The sequence below is a fragment of the Mus pahari genome, chromosome 1 (assembly GCF_900095145.1).
Source record: "Mus pahari chromosome 1, PAHARI_EIJ_v1.1, whole genome shotgun sequence".
In the NCBI taxonomy this organism is placed as follows: Eukaryota; Metazoa; Chordata; class Mammalia; order Rodentia; family Muridae; genus Mus; species Mus pahari.
Genome location: NC_034590.1, coordinates 63,512,527 through 63,532,535, shown reverse-complemented (window position 1 = coordinate 63,532,535; position 20,009 = coordinate 63,512,527). Strand labels below are relative to the sequence as shown.

Genomic DNA, 20,009 nt, shown 5'->3' with positions numbered 1-20,009 from the left:
TGTACCTGGCTTTCCCCCTCCCCCTTCCCTTTCCTCTCCTCTCCTTTGTTATATCCTTGGCTTGTTGCATTGTTATCTTCATTTACTTTAGGGGGATATTTACATTTTTTTTTCTGGAGTCAATCTTCTCTTCATTTATAAAATTTCTTTTAATGTTTGCTTCTAGTGTCCTTCCTTTTGATGACACATCCAGAGTAACATTTCAAGGGCTTTGAATTTGAGTAGAATTGTTTTGTGAATGACTGTTCTATCGATTTGACTGATAATGTAGTTTAACTCCATTGATTTTGTTTTTCCTTTTTGGTCTGGATGATCTTATTCCATTGATGGAAGTAGGGTGTTGATATCTCTACTACTACTGTATTAGAGCCTGACTTTACATCTCTCACTGCTATTGTAGTTGAGCCTCACTCATGTCTCTACTGCCATTACTTCAGAGCCAGGCTTATAAAAGTGAGCCCTCTGACATTAGTCGCACATAGATGTACAATCTTTATATGCTCTTGTTGAATTACTTCCTTAAATACTACATAGTAATGTTCCTTGTCTCTCCTTACCTAGCCTCTCCCCATGTAGAGTCTTGATTTGTGGTCCAGGCTGTCCTGGACTTTTCAGTACCTCTGAGATGCTGAGATTACAGCAGGCATCAGCACACCTGGCTTAGGTTTTGCTTTTTGCTTTTTTTGGCTTCTGTGAAGTCTAACAGTCAGGAATACCTCCATGTTTGCTGGTTCTGCTGAGAACCCGCTTCTCTTTAATTTTTAAAGGCTAATCTTGCTAGTACAGTTTTTTTTTTGTCTTCCAGACATGGGCTATCTCACTGTGTTCCTTCTTACACAATAGAATTTTTGTTTAGAAATATGCTGTTAGTCTACGATAATCATTTTGCCATTTTTCTAGCAGCTTAAAAGATTGTTTTGTACTTTTGGCATCCTGTTTACAATGTTCTGCAGTAAGATTGTATTTTGGTCATACTTATTTCGGGGCCCTAAAAGCCACTTATGTATAGGTTTCTTCTGTAACCTGAAGCTCCCCCCATCTTCTGTGCATTATCTTAATTTTTGTTTGACTGGGGCAAAAAAGAAAAAAACCAAACAAACCACATGTTACCGTTTATGTAATCGTTATCTGTTTGACCTAATCAGTTGTTGAAGTTATTGAATGCAATTTTTTTTAAGTTTAAAAAATTATTTTATGTATATGAGTTTTTGCCTGGTTAGCAATAGGTGTTGTCGATGTTATTTCTATCAAAGATCTGGGACATTTCTGGTTCTCTGGTAATGAGATTCTAAAGCATTTTTCCAATGACCAGTCATATGACCCCAGGTGCAGCATGGAGAGAGGGGGACAGCAGAATGCAAACCACCCTCCTTGCTGCTGTTCCCTGCCAGTCTTGACAAGGTATAGGGGCGGGTAGCAGAGTGACCAGTGTGCATGAAGGCAGAAGCAGGAATCATGGTGCTCTTAAGTCACCGTTCTGCCCAGGAGCAGGCTCTGAGCCGGTGCTGATGATGGCACAGCTGAGGCTTTGTTGCTGTCTTTCTCTCTTAGTTCTGATGCCCGCCTAGGGATGAGGATGAATGGGACATCTCTGGACAAAACTTTTGCTTTGGGGCTCCTACCCTTGGTTGCCTATGGGAAAAATGACAGCTATGTCAGAAGTTTTCAAGCTCCACTTAGTGCCTGCCTTTAGTCCTGGCACTTTCATGAAGTCACACGTGAAACAGGACATCTCCTAATGAGAGACCCAATCCACTCCCTGCCTATGCCTTAATGCCCCTTACGTGCAGTGTGGGTTATTCAGGGGCTTAGGACACAGACACTCTGCTGGCTTAAACTGAACCCAAGGCAGCCACCGCTACCCTGGTACAGTAGATGAATGTGGGGTTTCAGGAAAGGAGAAGATAAGATTTTCTGACTTCAAGAGGAGTCCAGATTCATACAGAAGCTCTTTCCCCTAGGTGGCTCCTGGGTCGGGCATGTTAGATGTGTCTTCTGGGGAAAGACAGGAAATCCTTTTCCAAAACAAGGTTACTGTACAGATCTCAGGTTGGTTATCTAAAAGGAATTTTCCAGTAGGTAGAATTGCCAGCATCGACACTGCAGGGTTTGCTGAGCAGCTCTTTTCATCTTTCTCCTGCCTGGAGGACACCTTATCCCCCCCCCCCCCGCCTTGGGAAGATGTCTTGTTTTCTTTCATGCTCTTGTCCCAGGTCTATGAATCTTCCATGTGTCTCTTCTTTCTTTCTGATTTCCAGTTTGCTCTCACCCCACTCACCTTAAAAACAGAACTATAGATCTACTATGTTGGGTCTCTGTGGAGGAAGTGAGTTGCTTAATTCGTCAGCGTGTCAAAAGGAAGGTAACATCAAAAGGAGGGGCCGCACTGAGTCAGACAGACAGACAGACAGACAGACAGACAGACAGACAGTTGTTTTCCTCCTATGGATTATGCTTATGTCACTATAGGAGATAGGCTCTGCGTATGGGAAGAGCTTAAAGGCACAGTAAAGTGGTTTCCTATCCTAGACTCCCTTCAATAGTCCCCTCTTTTCCATGCTTCTGATACTGCCAAGAAGAAAGAAACTGCTGTATCAATGCCCCTTCAAATTCAAATTTTCTGGCAACAAGACGGGACCTTCTTTCATCAATCTTCCTTCCCCCATGACAATTCTAAGTTTTCAGAGAAAAAAAAAACCCTCAGCATATGCAGCATATTCAGTCTTATTAACCTGGGTCAGATAGTGAGCCAGGAACAAGCCAGTTCCCCATAATCTGCAGGTGTTAACTGTTTTCAGGTTAATCAGTGTGCTCTGTTCCTTTCATCTGCAAGTCAGTCAGAATATTATAGTTAAATTAAATATTAATGACATTTCTTTAAGGTAATTCTCTGCACGGATGTTAATTTGCAACGAAGAAGGACCAATGACCAAAGCAGTGTGCTACCAGAAGTCATCTTTAGGTGAGTCGTAAGAGGATTGGCAAACATACCCTTTCTGCTACAAATCTCACAGACTGCACACTGGTTCCGTATAAATTGTCATTGTACTGGCCAGCTTCTATAAATTTGTGCTCTTGGATATCCTTCTCCATTTGTTCTCTAGAGATGACAAAGTGATAGTCTCTGCCGTCGACTTCGTAGTCACGCTTTGGCCTCGTAGTATCTTTAAAAAGAAGAAACGGTGAAAGTGAGACACTTGGAATTACGGCCAGCTCTCCAGGTGGTATTTTCTTCACTCGTCCTTCATCACAGATACATGGATATATGTCATATGTACTATGATGGTCCATGCCATAGCAATGAGTCACAGCCTTACCATCCCAGATAAGCAATGATCTAACAGGACAAAATACAAGAGCCTAACTTGTTTCAGGTGTCAGACAGCACATGAAGCACAGCTGTAATTATAAGGGATGAGAACCATGTGAGGGCAAATCTTCATTTATCCTTCCTCTTTGCCTCAATGCTGTGTCTAAGTGGAGAGTCCAGAGGCCACTCAGTATTAGAAGATACTGCAATTCATATAAAACTGGGCATTTGGAGTAGGATAAAGAGCCACATATCAGAAGGCTTGAGGACTGTCTTCACAGCTCTAAAAGCAAGTTGCAAGTACAACAAGCTGATCTGTCAGTACACTATTGCTTCCTGAAAACAAAATACTCTGTGAAGGAAGATGACACAATCCAAACTCTCAGCAGGACAGCACCACACCTGAGGGTGAGCCTATACACATGTCACTCTATCACTCTGGAGGATTCAGAAGCAAGAAGGTCATGGAGTTCCAGACCAGTAGAGACCACATAGTGAGATCCTGTCTCCAAATAACCACTGCCTCAAAATATATAGCACTACAATACACAGAACAAAGTAGTTTATGAAAGACATAAGAAAATGTGACATATAATTATGAATGTGTTTAGGGGCTTACATTCATGTAGACTAAGAGAATTATAGTTCAGGTGGGACCAAAAGTCAGCACATCTAACAATTTTATGTTAATATTTTGTTAATATAAAGGGGAAATAGCTATATAGCTTCTTTTTATTAGATATTTTCCTTATTTACATTTCAAATGTTTCCCGGAAACCCCCCCCAGGAACCCACTATCCTATACCCCCTCCCCCTGCTTCTTTGAGGGTGTTCCCCCACCCACCCACTCCTGCCTCCCCATCCTCAATTTCCCCTACACTGGGGCATCACAGGACTAAGAGCCTCTCCTCCTACTGATGCCCGACAAAGCCATCCTCTGCTACATATGCAGCTGGAGTCATGGGTCCCTCCATGGGTGCTCCTTGGTTGGTGATTTAATCCCTGGGAGCTCTGGGGGGGAGGGGTCTGGTTGGTTGATATTGTTATTCTTCCTATGGGGTGGCAAGCCACTTCAGCTCCTTTAGTCTTTTCTCTAACTTGCTATATAGCTTTAAAAAGAATATATACCCAACCTTCAAATCAGTTTTTTTCTAAATATTTATCTTAAAATTGATCAGAAGGTAAAAAAAGTCTCTATAGTAATTTATAACATATAATTATATTTTATTCTAGCCCACTATATTAAAAAGAAAGGGCATTTAAAAGGTCCATACATTTTTTTGTGAATATAATTATTTTTAATCATTATATATCAACTTAGATGTAAAGATTTAAGTACATTAAAAATGTACTGGAAAGAAGAATGATTTTATTTCTGAGTATTAAGTGGAATTATGTATATTTTTCAGTTTCTTGTCTAACTTTTAAAAAATTCTGTATAATCAATATGTACCTATTATCATAGAACAGTGCAATTAGTGAAAGAAAAACAGAAAAAGAAAATGGAACGTGTGTGCAGGGCACGAGGGGAAGTGCAATAAGGTTTATGTTCCTCTCAGTTCTCTCAAGAGTGGTAACTCAGCTGGGCAGATGCCGTGAACAAGCTTTCCCTTACCCCTTCCCACCTGAAGATGACGGTTTATATGTATTATACATAATATATGATATACACTATATAATATAGTATAAATATATAATATATATAATCCTGAATAACCTGGGACTATGAAAACACAAGAGCAAAACTGCTTGGCTTAAGGACTGACACTTTATACTAAGTCATTCAGAGACAATTTCAATGTGTGATTTCAATTTCAATTTTGCTTCTTATTACTCCTACAGATGCTACAGTGGTATTTCAATCCATCTAGGAGAACTCAGAGGCTTATAAATAGCTTGTCGATCGTTTTAAGTGTTAGGAGAGTTTTCAGGAGGTCTTATCTTCTGGGGATGGCGGTCAGTCCTTATCAACAGAGGACAATATGTGTGACCGCCCAGATGAAAAGCGCTAGGCGGATACACCAAGTCCAGGGCTCAGAGAATGGGTAACTGATGACATACGAATCACACCAGGGATACTTCTTGAAAGGGCAAGATTATATCTGATTCTCCTCCAAGGATTCCAGCTTCAGCCCACAGAAGAGAAAAGGGATACTTACGAGGCACACAGGAGCCAAATTTATCAGGAAATTCAGATATCAAGTCATCATTGATTCGATCCTTCATGGGGCCCAGGATTATCACGGGCCGGGTATAGTTTACTGTAGACAGAGAAAGGAAGGTACAGTTGAAGAGGGAGATTTTAAAACCCTGCAACGCGGATGCAGCCCTGCACTTCTGCAGAAGTGATTCTTCATGGCAAACTGCTAGCCACTAAAATGTGCTAAGGCCTTAACCCAGGGTAAGTTACCCATAAAGTCCTGCATACAGAAATGCATGTTTTAGCCCTCAGGATGTTGACTCTGCTGCTTTCTGGAATTTACTAACAAAGAATAAAGTAGCTGCAGCAGCTGCTGATGAAAAGGTTTAGGAGTTTTGCTCCTTTCGGATTTTAACTCTGAGTCAAAACACCTAGAGGAACCTAGGAGAAAAAACCAAACCAAACCAAACCAAACCAAAACAAACCAACCAGGTTTTCAGCCATTGTTACTAGTAGAGACACTTCATGGGTCTGTACTCCATCGGGGGCTTCCTGATTCTTTTGTGTTTTAGAAGGTATTTTAGTCTATTTGGTGTAACTCCCCATCTGATGCTTCAATTTTCTCTGTAACATCTCTATAGGCCACCATTAGCCTCTCTATGAATGTCTCCAGAGAGACAGACTCAGACTCCTGGGGCAGTCTGCAGGTGGCCTGCCTTTAAGCTCTGCTAGGGAAACTGGGCTGGCAGCAGCTGCCCTGAGCTCTTCCCCATTGCTCCTCCAGCTTAGGTCCTTAAGTGATTTGAACATGTGCCTTCTTATTGAGACCACCAAAGGACTGTTCTGTCCTGGGAGCAGTTGCTGAGCCTGCGTCCGAGTATTCAGCGGAGTTTGGGGTCACTTGTCATAGCCTGGAAATTGGGAACATGGGCATGCCAGGAAACTTACTTTCCTGCCTCGTGACAGGTTCATAGGAAAGAATGAGATCTTCTTGTCCTCCTGAGAAGAAAAGAAAGGAAAATTACAGTTGACAAATGACCAGCCACCCCAAGAGCTACAGTTCCTGCTTCAAAACACAGGAAATGCCCAGTTGAGGGTTAAGTTTCCTTGTGCTCTCTCCTTGAACCATTCAACATTCCCTCCATCTTCATAAACCTCTAGTGTCTAGTTATTGCACAGTTGTAACTGTGTGATAACGGGCTGCTAGCCCTCCACAGTGGGGCAATAATCTGAGAGAGTGCTTTTTATCTGACATTAGAAACGGAGTGCCATGCCTCCACACCAAGCATTACAAATAGAGCCACTCAGGAATGGGCCCACCCAATAATTTTCAAGGTACTTTGTCAGAATTTCTGATTCTTTTAATTAATCTCCTATTTTATTTTCCTAAGCATGTGGTCCAAAAGCAAGTCTCTATTTCATTTAAGACATAGACACTCTATCAGACAATTATTATAGGATGTTAGAGGTTTAGTCTAACACGGAGTCACCAGCAAGCTGTTCTTGGTCAGTTAAATTGGATTCAGGCCAAGGACCCTGCGGTTATAGCTGTGGGGCAGAGCATGAGCTTAGCAAGCAGAAGACCCTGCTTCCAGTCCCGGTCTCTGCTCCAACTCGAGCAGTGTGTCCTGGGCTGTTGTGTCCTAGGGTGTTGATTGCTGCTACCGTGTGACCTGGAGCTTCAGGATGAGGAGTAAGGGCAGCAATGCTTTTCCAGCATTGGTTGCATGTCCTGTGCTTCAGGGTTGACCTTGAGTCAACTTCGGCAATAAAAGTTTTAAATCAAATTTATATACTAGATCAACTAGTTGGTCAGGGGTTGTCTCTGCTCAGCTGCAAATCCCAGATGTTCTGCTCCTATACTTGTATTAGGCTTAGTGTTGTCCGACCTTGGTGTGAGGATAGGTTAGGGATGTTGAAAACAATTCAGTATCTGTTGGAGGAGGGTTGGGGTGGGAGGTTGTCTTGTCCAAGGCCAAAAGATAGTGAATCTCATTGCTTTATGCTGTACTACAGAGCCTATAGGTTGACCATCCCAGACGTACTTAGTCTGCCAATAGGAGTCTCTCATTAATAGCTTCAGCACCAGGGGAAAGAGAGCTGTTTTCACAAAAGGTGGTAACCGCACGGATGGTTTAGATCCCTGCAGCTGACTTAGGTAGTTCTCATGATTGTAGAGTACAGAGACCTTCCATGGAGCCTTGGTAGTGGTAAGAAATGGCTGCCAGCTTAAGTTATGCTTTACATCTACCCTGAAGAGAACTTGCTGTTGGCATTGGCCCTGCTAGGCCACCCTATATCCCGAAGGTACAATAAGATTTGAAGTCTCTCCTAAATGGTACATGTCCACACCTGCCCTGGAAATGCTTAGGAGACATCCTTATGTCTGAGAAAAGGGGGCTGGTGTGGAACCATTCAGGATTTCGCATATTCCGAGAAAGAATGGTTCCCTGCAACTAAATTAAACAAAATCAGTTTAGATGGGAGAAAAAAAAAAAAAAGACTGATGCTAAAGCCCCCGTCTTCTGATCTGGAGATCTATCACCATTCACAAGATGACCGGAAACGTGTGTGGAGAACAAGTGGGAGTGAGAGTACCATGGCTCCTTAATGGTGGCAACAGACTCCAACTTTACAGGGAAGGCTTGGGAGCTATGACGAGAGTCCTGATGGTGAGCTAAGGCTTCAGGTGTCAGGTGGTGGCTGTCAGGGTCTGACCTCGACACTGGTCCTTCCATGAGCACAAAGGCACAGCCCCATCCATCACTGTGATTCCAGCGCTTAAAGATGACAGAGAACTCGCGCCGTGATTTCCGTTGTGAAAAAAACGAGATGAGTAATGAGTGCAGAGAAAGGTTCTGCTCTGCGTGTCTGTGAATACAATCCCTTCCCTTTGGGAAATACAGTTTCCTCTAAATAACCATAACACGTCATGCTTCTATTTGAATCTCTTTCCAGTCGTGCTGCAGATCACCCCAATGGGATCTTCTGAACACAAATCTTAAATGACATCTGATGTCAGTCTGTGTCGCGTGTGACTCAGAAAACCGGGACAAGCGCAGCTTTTCTTTCACAAGAGGATTATTTGTCTGCTGTTTTGTGGTATGCTTCTTATGGAAGGGACTGGTTTTCACTCAGAGCAGTAGTGCTGGCAGGTAGTACCGTGTCATCCTCTGTGATTGTTATGGCCCTGTGCAAGCATGCACTGTGTGTGCATTGGAAGCTGTTGGAGAAGCTGTGAGGTTGAGGTTATATAAGAGCTTTGAATTCAGCACCTTATGCCAATTTCCATGCTCCAGTTAAAAAAAAAAAAAAAAAAAAGGCCTAATGAGCAGTGGAAAAGAACCAGAATACAAAGGGCAAATTCTAAGGCAATGAGAAAGAAATGCATGTCTCCACGTCGTTCTTCAGGGCCTTTGCTTTCCTATCACTGGCTTCTTGTTTCCACAAAATTTCTTGGGTAATTGGTTCTCTGGTGACCCATTTTACAGATGGAGAAGCTGAGGTTCAAGCCTTCAGTGAGGCCCATTTGCTCAGCTATTAAGTGGCAGAGACAAGATTTAAATCCACATTTGTTTTTCTCTGTTGCGTCATACTGTCTCAGGAGGGCAGGAGATGTAGATTTTTCCAAGGGACTCACTAGAGCTTGCAGTGAACAAAGGGCATGGGCCACAAAAAGAAGGTAGAGTCATCAAGAGGCCTGAAGAGGTCCAAAGAGGTCCACCTATAAATACCAGTGCTTCCGCTTTCTCATACCTTCTGTTGGTAGAACATCTCCGTAATCATCAGTCATCCTTAGTTAGGTTCTTGTGTTTTCTTTCTCTCTCTCTCTCTCTCTCTCTCTCTCTCTCTCTCTCTCTCTCTCTCTCTCTCCTCACAAGAGTTTGGCACTTAGAATAACAGCTGGCAAAAGGTACAGACTATTCTCTGTCTTGTTTTGGCAACTTTGTGGTTGGCAGTGGGCAAGCAGCACAGGCTGTGGCTTTGCAGCTGTCAGACGCTTGGCAGAGTTGCTTTCTGACAGAACTCCGTACAGTCCTGGGAGTGTGTGTGAATCAGGAGCCTGCTGCAGTGAGGCATGGCTAGAGCAAGACCTTAGTCCTCTTTCCTGAGAGAGAAAATAAAGCTTCTGTTCTGAGGTTTTGGAAACAAGAAATCAAAGAGGGGGCTGGGACTGTTAGTGTTGTGTATAACATTCTACACTTCTTAGCGCTTAGGAAGCCATGGGATGGTTATCAAGAATCAGTCTGCTTCCCAGAGTCTGAGAATCTTAGCACCAGGACATGTTAGGGTGGCAAATATGGAGCACATGGTGGCATTCCTCCATTCTGTGCCCTCAGTGGGAAATCATACAGCAGTCATTGCCTGAAGTGTGGCTACAAAAATCTTTAGTGCTCATTGTTTTTTCTTCTTTTATCAGTCTGGGTGTTTTGCCTACATGTGTGTCTAAGCATCCTTGCATGCCTGGTGCCTGTGGAGGCCACAAAAGGGCGTTGGGTCCTCTTGGAACTAGAGTTACAGACAGTTGTGAGTCTCCATGTGTGTACTAGGAATCAAACTTAGATCTTCTGAAGGAAGATCCAGTATTCTTAGCTGAGGAACCATCTCTCTAGCTCCTCTATACAACTCTTCAAGCAGCTATTTCCAATCGGCTACCGTTGGCATCTTGATTTACATCCATTTGTTAGCTCAGTGTCTCCACAGGGTAGTCAGAAGATTACATTACTCAACCATGAGAAAGCCCTTAAACTCAGGCTTAGTATATCGGTAACACTGGAAGCAGCTTTTGCCTTAATAATCTGATGAGTGGCACAGACTGATTGCAAAGTATTGGCTTACACAGCAAGAAGCTGGGCTTTTATAAACCATAGGGTAAAGAGTGCATGGGACTCAGAATCACAGACTTCAGGACTACCGCTTACTGGTAAGGTACACAGTCTCTAAGGGCTCTTGGTGCCTCCTGCACAAAGTAGGCTGTCAAGGTAAGACCTCCCTAGTAATAGTGTCATTGCAGTAGTCAATTGAGATAATCAGGATGAAAGAACTAAAGGCAGTTATGGGCAATACTTGTGAAACGTGGAGTAACATACACAGTATGGGGTCAGGGTTACCAACCTTTGCAGAGAAGTCTGGGGTCGCCTCATCTCAGACACTACACTCAGGCCATTTCCTCAAGATCCTCTTTGGAATATCCTAACTTAACTGATGAATACTGACAGGCAAGAAGGATGATTTTCAACTCGCATACATCCATTTTGTGTAAAGAGCTTGATGGAGCTTTGCGAAGGGGGTCCATTAGCTGTAGAGGTTTGCCTGGTGCGGATAATTCCCGTTTGATATTTATTGCCTCCAAATACAAGGACAATTGGAAGGTATATACAGAAGGCATATACAAAACCATAAGCCGTAACTTTTACTATTTTATCGGTAGACAGAAATAGGGAACTATCCAATAGTAAAGGTTTTGAAATTGCATTTGTACAATTAGGCAATATGCATGTTAATTAACATTTTAGCTGCTACTCAATCTAGTTTTACTTGGAAAAGTAATGTATGATTTGGTGCAGCTGCAGATGTTTCAGAAGTGGAGGCTTGTAGCCGTGCATGTGCACGGTGTTTTGTCTCCAGAACACAGTACGAATGGGGTTTTGTGTGCTGTGCAGTACAGTAGCCTTGGACAATTTTGTATCACCCACTTTTCATAAAGCTATGCTGTCTCCAGATGGAACACTTTTCATATTGGCAAGGAGTCTTTCCATAATTGTTTGTATGTCTACTCATGAGACGTAAAGCTACTCTCGATTATAGCAAAAGTCAGAAATTCAGTAGAAAAATATAGCCGATTTTGATGTCAAAGTTGCCTCTTTCTTGAACTCATGTCTTGGCCCCGCCTCTCTCTTTTTGTCCTGGCATTGCCCCTCACAGGAAGTTCCTCTCTCCCTTTTGACAAGCGCTCTTCTTTCCAAAGTGTAGTCCACAGGTCACTTCCTGTCTGGAAGCAGTGCTATTGCGCTGCTTGTCCCGGGGCGCCATTCCGGTTCATTCCCTCTCCCAGGACATGCGCACTGAGATCCAGGCTTGATCAATTTTCATATTGGCTTTTATAGTGGTGAGAAAGGTATCCTTTCGTGCAGAAGCTTCCGATTGAAGCCGTGACTATTCCTTTTTTTTATTTTCGAGACAGGGTTTCTCTGTATAGCCCTGGCTGTCCTGGAATGTTCCTTTTAACTTTGGAGGGAAACTCGCATGCCAAAGCAGTACCCTCTGTAATTTGACATGCTGGGTGTAATGATTCTGCTTTATTAGGTGGAGCAGACATCTGAATTACGTTTTAAAAGTGAAGGCTGGTAGGCACACATCTGCCTTACTAACATAATGATTTCAGCTCCAACTCTCTTCTCATAGGTAGTTTAAGGGGTATAGAATTATATCCTTCATTCCCTCAATAAATATTTGTGTGCAGCTATAATTTGGGAGAGTAAAATATGATTGGTGTCATCGTGGCACGTCGCCCGCAACAGCTTGACGATGGGGCCTAAATCTTAAATTCTACGACTTAGTGGTTCTGAAAAAAAATCTAAAACTGTAATTTCCCAAAGAGAAGGTAGTCACTGTTGGTACACCCCATAAAGAGGCGTGGAGAGCAAGGCATGCTATTCTCTTTTTCTCTGGCTGTGTGCGGAATGGGAGTAAAGTCCTTGAAAACTGAAAACCAAGGAGGTTAGTGTTAGTGGTCTTCATAAAACCAAACCAGTACATCACATTTCTCCCCATGAAAAATCAGGAGGGGCTTATGGAATCATTGAAATAATCTTTGGCCCTTCATTCTTGGCTGATTTCTGAATTAAAAAAAAAAAAATCAATGAGAAACGGGAAAGGCGGTTTCTCTTTATCTTAACGTTGGGTTAATCAGCAGAGTAGGAAGGTTGCAGCCATGTTGAGCAACGAGAACTCTGAACCCTTCCATCATTGAGACTTATTTCCTCTCTTAATAACACCTTCATCAATATGACAGCTATGCAACTTTGACATTCTACCTGCGCAGCTTGTTGCAAGTTTGTCATTTCAGTCTGTGGTCCATGTCACCTTCCTTTTCTGACCCCTATCACTACCTGACATCTGTCTCTAGTATATGTGTTTGCTGCTGGCCACCAGGCTCCTTCAAAACCCTCCTCCAACTCCAGATCACATGTATGAATCAGCACTCTGCCTCTAAAGGCATGATTTTATAATACATCAACTATAGCAGGGTGGGACAGAGATGCCCCAAGCACTTCTACTTTTCAATTAGTATTCAAGCAGAAGACAACACCAATTTCTACATTGGTATTTATTTCTTTGGCTCATGGACTGAGCCTGCAGTTTTCTGATAACCTTGCCAACTGTTTGGTTTTTTTTGTTTTTTTTTTTTTTTGTTTTTTTTTTTGGGGGGGTAACCTATTTTGCTAAGGATTGCAAGTTAATATTAAAGACATAAGGGCCCCAGTGGTAATAGGTACTGGTATTAGTCACCAAAGACCAGTAACTAGGCAGCAGGAAACCATGAGTGTTGGTTAGAAGACTGTGCTTGTTATTTGGTGAATGTTTTCATATACTAAGCAAATGGCTTGAGATGACCAGAGAACATTTTAAAATAGTTACCTACCTTTTCCAGCTATGTTTAGTGACCTAAAAAGTTTTAAAAATTCTTTCAGCATTAGATGAAGTATTTTCATCAACTTCCCAACCATTCCTCAGATAAGGTTAGACACATAGATATGCTCTGTGTCTTAAAATATCAATCAAGGAGAAACTGATACAAAAGACATGCGATTTAACAGAACACCATACGTTAGAAATATTTCTGCTCCAGGAGCAGAAGGGAAAAAGCAAAAGGAGGAGGATCGAATCATGACTTTCTCTCCTCCAGGGAGATTACATTGATTTCAGCTGATTGGATGTCAAAATCATCCACCATGGGGGTCTCAACCAGTTGAGGTTGGAATTGGTATTAGAAAATCTGTGCCTGTGTGCACACATCATGTTTGGGTTCACGGGTGGTGCCCGTGTCATTTGTATCTTTCCACATCAAATGCTGATTTTTGTTTCAAGCCATTTGCTTCAGAGAAGGATGACCAAAAAAAAAAAAAAAAAAAAAAAAAGGCAGCGAAATGACTACCACAGGCGATGGGGGCAACCGCAAAGAAAAGAACCACAAGGCCAAGCAGTAACTTACGGCAGCTACTTTCGCTATCGCTGGCATTAGAAGAGACGTGTTCTGCAAGGACAGCACAGCAAATTAAAGAAGGATCAAGCGTCAGAGAGCAGCCAGAACGGAAAGGACACACCCATGCAAAGCTACTGGAAATGTAAGCAAAGGCAAGTGAAAGGCTGCAGAAGAGATTGCACTAAGAGAATCCAGATAAGAGAAAGATGAAAACTTTATTGCCAGTCTACATGAAACCGCTGTTTCTTGGGGGGGGGGGGAGGGACCTCTCGTTATTAAACAGTAGTAAACCAAGTGATATTCTTACTATAAATAATATGACACATCCACACAGTGGTATTGGAAGGACAGTGTGTGTCCACTGCCGTGTAAGCAATTTTCTGGATCTCTGTTTTAGCCCCTAATTATTTTTGAAGGGAGACTGCATTCACCAGCGGATCCCTGAAGTCCATTCAATTTTATTTTCTATTTAAATACTTTGCAAGCAAATCCTCAGGTCTAAAAGGGATTCTTGAAACTTTTTCCTGCTTCAGTGAGTAGAAAATATGGGAGGAAGCAGTAAGTCCCTGAGAAATGTTTCATGACTTAGGTTTTATTCTATGATCCTTGCTGGAATAGCTATTAAATTCTGGGAGAATGGAGCAGACAGAAGATAAGTGGGTCTGATACCCAGTGCAGGATCTGGCATGAGTTATGTTTAATTCCTCCTGAAGGACTTGGTTAACATAACAGAGATATGCATATTGTTGTTCAGCTGACGAGTTGGTCGTGTTTAACTTATGAGTTTCATATGTCACAGCACTAACATGATATATATGTGACTACTTGACTTTCAACTATTTGGCAATATTTAAGAAAGAGGAAAAGAAGATACATTATTTTCTTAACAGCAAAAAAAAAAGTGCTTTAAAATGCTTTGATATATATATATATTTGCTGCTGAGGGGACTGGTTCTATAACACAAACCATTCCTCTCTGTGTGGCTTTATGGCCAGAGCTGTGCTGTTAATTTGGGCACACATTTAACAAGTCCAAGGACTCATGGGATAGGGTATGGTATGAACCTATGAAAGACTGCTCCCTATCACTGAGTGCACAGTGAGATTGTGTATTGGTAATGAAGGGCACCTTTACTGGACATTCTTATCTTACCTACTTTGAAACTGTGATGTAGGGTGTACCTGATTTTTTTCCCATTAGTTAAATCTGTTCAGTTTTTAAAAAGTAAGCAAACATCTGGACATTCTGGATTCAACAAGGCATTATATATTTTTTATTAGCAATATGCTAAAACAATCCCTTTCCCTTCCAAATTGAAAGTGTAAGTTCCCACCAGTGGTGCTTGATGCCATCCAGATGATACTAAAATGGGTGTATATATTTCACACCACATCCTTTATAATATTTCAAAGATAAAGTTTTCATCTTTAAGGAGAGCAGCACTCAACCAGATTTTGTTTTCTACAGCTACATGTCTAAAACAGGCCACTGAGAGTCAAAACGTGAACCCTGAAAGGCAGGCATTACCGCAAGGCTTATGTAAACAGCTATTGAAAATGCACAGGCTTATGTAAACAGCCCTTCAATGTGAAATCCAAGTCAATGGTCGTTTGCTTTATAAAATGAGATGAACAACTAAAAATATCTACTGTATTGCATTAAAACAAGCAAAGCAATAGTGAATATGTGATACATTTGCAAAAGATACAATATTCGGTTCTTATTCCACTGGTGCTTCTAGAGTGGGGTTAGAGTTGAAGAAAAGCATAATAACAGCATAGGATTGTGAGACATAGATACCTGTTCTTAATTGCTAAGTGCAACGAGACATAGACCAAAGACATGAATAAGTCGAAAACGTAAAGGTCTAATATATCTTATTTTTCATGTTGTACTACCAGATGAACCCCTGCCAGCATAATGCAGCTGGTAACTCATTGATGGGAAAAGGCACTACTATTTATCTAAAACTACCATACAAACGGTTCAAGCAGGACCACTGCAAGTCAGAGAAAAAGAAATCAGTCAAGTTAATAACAAAGAATTAAGGCTTGGGTAGCTTAATATCTACTTTTTTTGAGAATGCATGTTGCTTTTGATTAGAAAAGAGCTCCTTTATTAGTAGCAAAGTATAGCTCAACTATAGAATCTGGCAAGGTCATTACATCTTTCCACTGTTGAAAGGCAGAAGAAAGAACATAAAGTATATTTCTACTTTGCCAATCTAGAACACTTAGCTCACCCTTTCTTTGCAGCATGGTCTCTTGCTCTATGAGACGTAGTTGGTGGCTGAGCAAGCAATGCCATGACAGGCATCCAGACCATGCCGGCCATTGTCACACGGTCAGAAAGGGGAGGCACTAAATGCAGCAGGATTAGACTGCCTGACACACTTTGCTTTTAAATGCTGACATGCAGAACAAAATGCCCGAAAATTATTTTGTAGGAGCATTCACAGCTAGGTAACAAATGAAACTTGTATCGTGTGCATGCTAGGAATGGAAGGCCCTCAAGAAAAGGAACAAAAGCCAAACTCAAAAGGAAAAGAAAGGAAAAGTTAACAGTGACCATTCCTGGAAACTTACTCAGAGTCTTTGTTCCATAACCGTCGTCACCTAATCCGGGGATGTCCTGCATGGAAGTCCCCAGAGAGAGCAATGAGAGAGGAAGAACAGCCACGGAAGAGGAAGGCAGAAGTCAGTGGAATTGAAATGGATACTACCATGACAGACCGTGTTACCCAAGCAGTCTGGATCCTAGCCTCTTACCTTCAGAAATAACACTCACCCCAGACTCCCTGAGCTGAGAAATAAAAGGAAATTTTTACTTGTAAAGTCATCTCAAAAGGGAAGCCAGAGATTGTGGGAAGGGAAATTAAAAAACAAACAAACAAACAAAAAAAACCAGAAAAACAGTGAATGGAATATTTTTCACTGTCAACGAATGTCCTCACTCCAAATTTCAGAACAAATTCTGCATCCATCAGTACAAGCTCCCATCTCAGCCTGCACTGAATGGCTTCCCAGAGGGTAAGAGGGTACGTGGTGGTGATGTAATCCAATATGTCAAGGCAGAGAAGAATTTGTCTCAAGCCTTAGGGAGTTGCATGATCAAGTCAAGCCCATTTCTGGTCACAAAGAAACGCTGGTTGGGATTGAAGCCTCAGCTTTGTCAAGGCCCTTTTTAGTTCTTTGTGCAAAACACAGCCCTAGAAGGGAAGGATCCAGACTGCAGTTAAACACTGGTCACAGTAGTAAAACCTGCCTGCCTGCCTGCCATGTTGTTTGCCTAGGTGTGTGGTGTGGGAGAGCCTGCCATGAGTGTTGCCCTGGAAGATTTTTTTTTTCTTGTGTTGCATGTGACATTATCTTCGAGAATCTACTTACGTTCAGGATCACTGGTTTCCTGCTCACTCTGCTCCTTGTTCTTGTAGAATGGGAATTTTCGTGAAAAGATGAAGCTCTTTTTACGCTTGTCATTGAATGACTGTGAAGGAGAAAAGGCATGGGGCAAAAACAGGGGACGTCTAATTGTTGTCACACTCATGCTGACAAAACAACTAGTTTGTAAAAGCACAGAGCTGTAGTGACGCAAGCGGACGCTGCAAAGGTGCTGGAAGACACGAAAGGCAGACTTGATTTTCAAGGAGTGCCAAGTCTTGATAATAACACATGGGGGACACGGTTTTACAGTCACAACGGACTTTGTGGATGGGTGGTGACAGAAATGTTCTACAGTGGGAAACCCAGACTCTTTACCCTAGATTAACATTGTGACCAGTAACCGAGTCTCTCTGAACTTCTGAATCTTTATCTGTAAGCCAATGCCCTTCTTTGGTGTCGAGAGCACATGAAACGGTATCAAAACAAAATACTATACAATTTTCGCTTTAATACAGTCAGACATAAAATGATAGGAAAAATAGTTCTTTTTTTCTCATTGTCCAGGTGACTTAATATTAAATTTGAATTACTTCAGCTTGGATTTAATTAAAAGTGTGAAAGGAAGCATATAGATTTATGATACATGGTAATTATAGTGTAACATTTTAACTCAAAAGATAATCTAGCCTTACATGCTTATTACAGATTAGATTGAGAAGCACAGAGTGGCTGAGTCCAACGCTAGTATCAAAGTTTGATGGTGACAGCCAGCAGGCAATCAGTGGAAAGCTGCTGACATGGGATTTACTTGGTAATCACCCAAGAATGGGAGAAATGACAGTCAGCCATCTACATTTTGGTAAGGGAAAAAAATATAAGGATAAATACCGAATATCTTTAAAGTACAAGCTGCCTATTAGCTTAAAGAGGGCTGGATTAAAAAGTAAAATATATATACTATAGTTATTAAAATTTGTTCACTCAATTGATTTGCACATGCTAGTTCAGTAGAATTTTTAAAGAAAATTTAATTGATTACATGTTGACTGTTGCGACATAAATAGGTTGTTTGTTGTGAAATATCTTATTAGTTTCCTATTCTATAATGTTTCAAAAATGTCCCACCAGGCTGATTAACATCCATACTTGAATGATTTGAATCTTTTAGTTGCTGAAAAACACTAGAAAAAAAATCTCCACAGAACAAGTTTTCTTAGTTGCACAGGTTTTAAATGGAATTGCCAGCGATAATGTGAAAAGGGGTTAACCCAGGGGTAGCATTGGCCACTGGTGGGAAAAAAATCATAGAGCCAGAGAGGTGACAGCTTGGAGGAAATTAGGACTTGTTGTTTGAGAGCATTTTGTCCCATTGGTGGGGTGTAGTTATATGTAGTTATATATATAATAGACCAAAAAAAAAATATCTGCAGTCTTCTGATCATGTTCATTCAGAAAACACTGACATACTGAAATGTCTTTGACTAAAGTCAGAGGAGCTTAATTTTATGTCAGATCAGGAAAAGGTTTATATTTTATTTTAAAGCACTGCTTTCTTGGAACTTAAGTCTGCTGACAGCACCTGTATTTAATGAAGTTTTCTCATAATTTGTAATTGAGACCTGGCAGCCACAGACAAGGCTGGGAAGTGCCTCCTGTTTCCTTAAAGGAACATTGCGGATTCTTGCATCACTCCAGTGTCATGCTACTTTTACATTTCAAGCATATTTAAACTCCAGTAACTGAAAGTAAAAGAAAAATATCATGTAAGAATTAATGGCATGTGATATAGTATGTTAGACACGTCTCTTCAACATTACAGAGGACTTTCCATGCAAAACAATTATGAATTCTCATGCAAATACAAAACGGTGCCAAGAGGAGAGAAGCCTGGGTGTAAACAGACACACACAGATGGAGAATGCAGAGGCTTCTGGCACCCAAAGAGGTGTTGCATGCAAGCCACATCACTTAAATGGTCTCATGGGTCAAAGGGAAATGAAAAGGTGTTGTTGCCTTTGATTAATTCTTTCATGTTTTAAAGCAAGGAATGTAACGTGCTAACATTTCCCAAGTATGAAAATGTTGTGTATCATGAGTTCTCTGATCAGACACTGAACAGCACACTTTTTAAAAGGACAGAAAATACGTGATACTCCAGAAGTAAAATTATATCACAGTATTACGAGCAAACACACTTTGATCCCTTCCTACATGACATGGAAGGTACTGAACCCCTTCATGGTCACACTTTCTTACATGTATGGACATGAAATCCAATCACCATTCCAAGCTCACACAGATTTCAATGCACTTAGGGGTTTAAACAGTTTGACTTATGACAGATTATATATGGTTTATGAGGATATTCTTTATTTTTCTAGACATATATAGTACCCGTGCTTTCTCTCCACTGTAATTGTTCCTTTTAATAGAGAAGAGGAATGAATCTGCTCCATGAGTGCTGGGTGAACATAATAAATAAGCACTTTTGGTATTTCTATAACACATGGCTCTAAAGTAAAGGCTGATTTCCAGCTCTAGTATCAATTGTACTTGGTCATTACTGTCTTGTCTACATTATAGCATCTTCAATCCCCATGTATTATTTTCAAGGAGAAAAAATGATTAGAAATTTTGCAAACACCAATCAAATGTGGCATGGGGTAAGTTGACGTAGGAAGGAATTCTAAGCAAAAAATTGAATCTATTGAACACTGAATTACAAGCTTAGCCCTAAGGCATCACATGTGTAGACCTGTTGGCTACCTTCATAAAGCCTGCCTCTCCACTGTCCCTGAATGTGTCCAGAGCTGCAACATACTCTGTTATTTCTGGGCATTAGTGACTGGTGATTGCTTAGGCCACCAGATGTTACTAGAGTCTATTATATCTCTTTTTGTTATTTCTCTTTCTCTCTCTCTCTCTCTCTCTCTCTCTCTCTCTCTCTCTGTCTCTCTCTGTCTCTCTCT

At 41.3% G+C, this 20,009-nt stretch overlaps 1 protein-coding gene across 24 annotated transcripts in view; it reads right to left on the bottom strand.

Annotated features, from left to right (window-relative positions):
* The window catches only part of Dlg2 (discs large MAGUK scaffold protein 2), a 1,883,913-nt gene that overhangs the window by 14,069 nt on the left and 1,849,835 nt on the right, over positions 1 to 20,009 (bottom strand). For 13 of the 24 annotated variants that reach the window (XM_029535281.1, XM_029535292.1, XM_029535285.1 and 10 more), the window contains 5 exons: positions 16,243 to 16,288; positions 13,666 to 13,707; positions 6,399 to 6,449; positions 5,470 to 5,571; positions 2,992 to 3,164 (listed from right to left, as the gene is read on the bottom strand). In XM_029535281.1, coding sequence (XP_029391141.1) covers positions 2,992 to 3,164; positions 5,470 to 5,571; positions 6,399 to 6,449; positions 13,666 to 13,707; positions 16,243 to 16,288 — 414 coding nt within the window. Of the gene's footprint in view, positions 1 to 2,991; positions 3,165 to 5,469; positions 5,572 to 6,398; positions 6,450 to 13,665; positions 13,708 to 16,242; positions 16,289 to 17,043; positions 17,144 to 20,009 lie in introns of all 24 variants that reach the window. The other 11 variants (XM_029535286.1, XM_029535295.1, XM_021215105.2 and 8 more) reach the window with 3 other exon arrangements.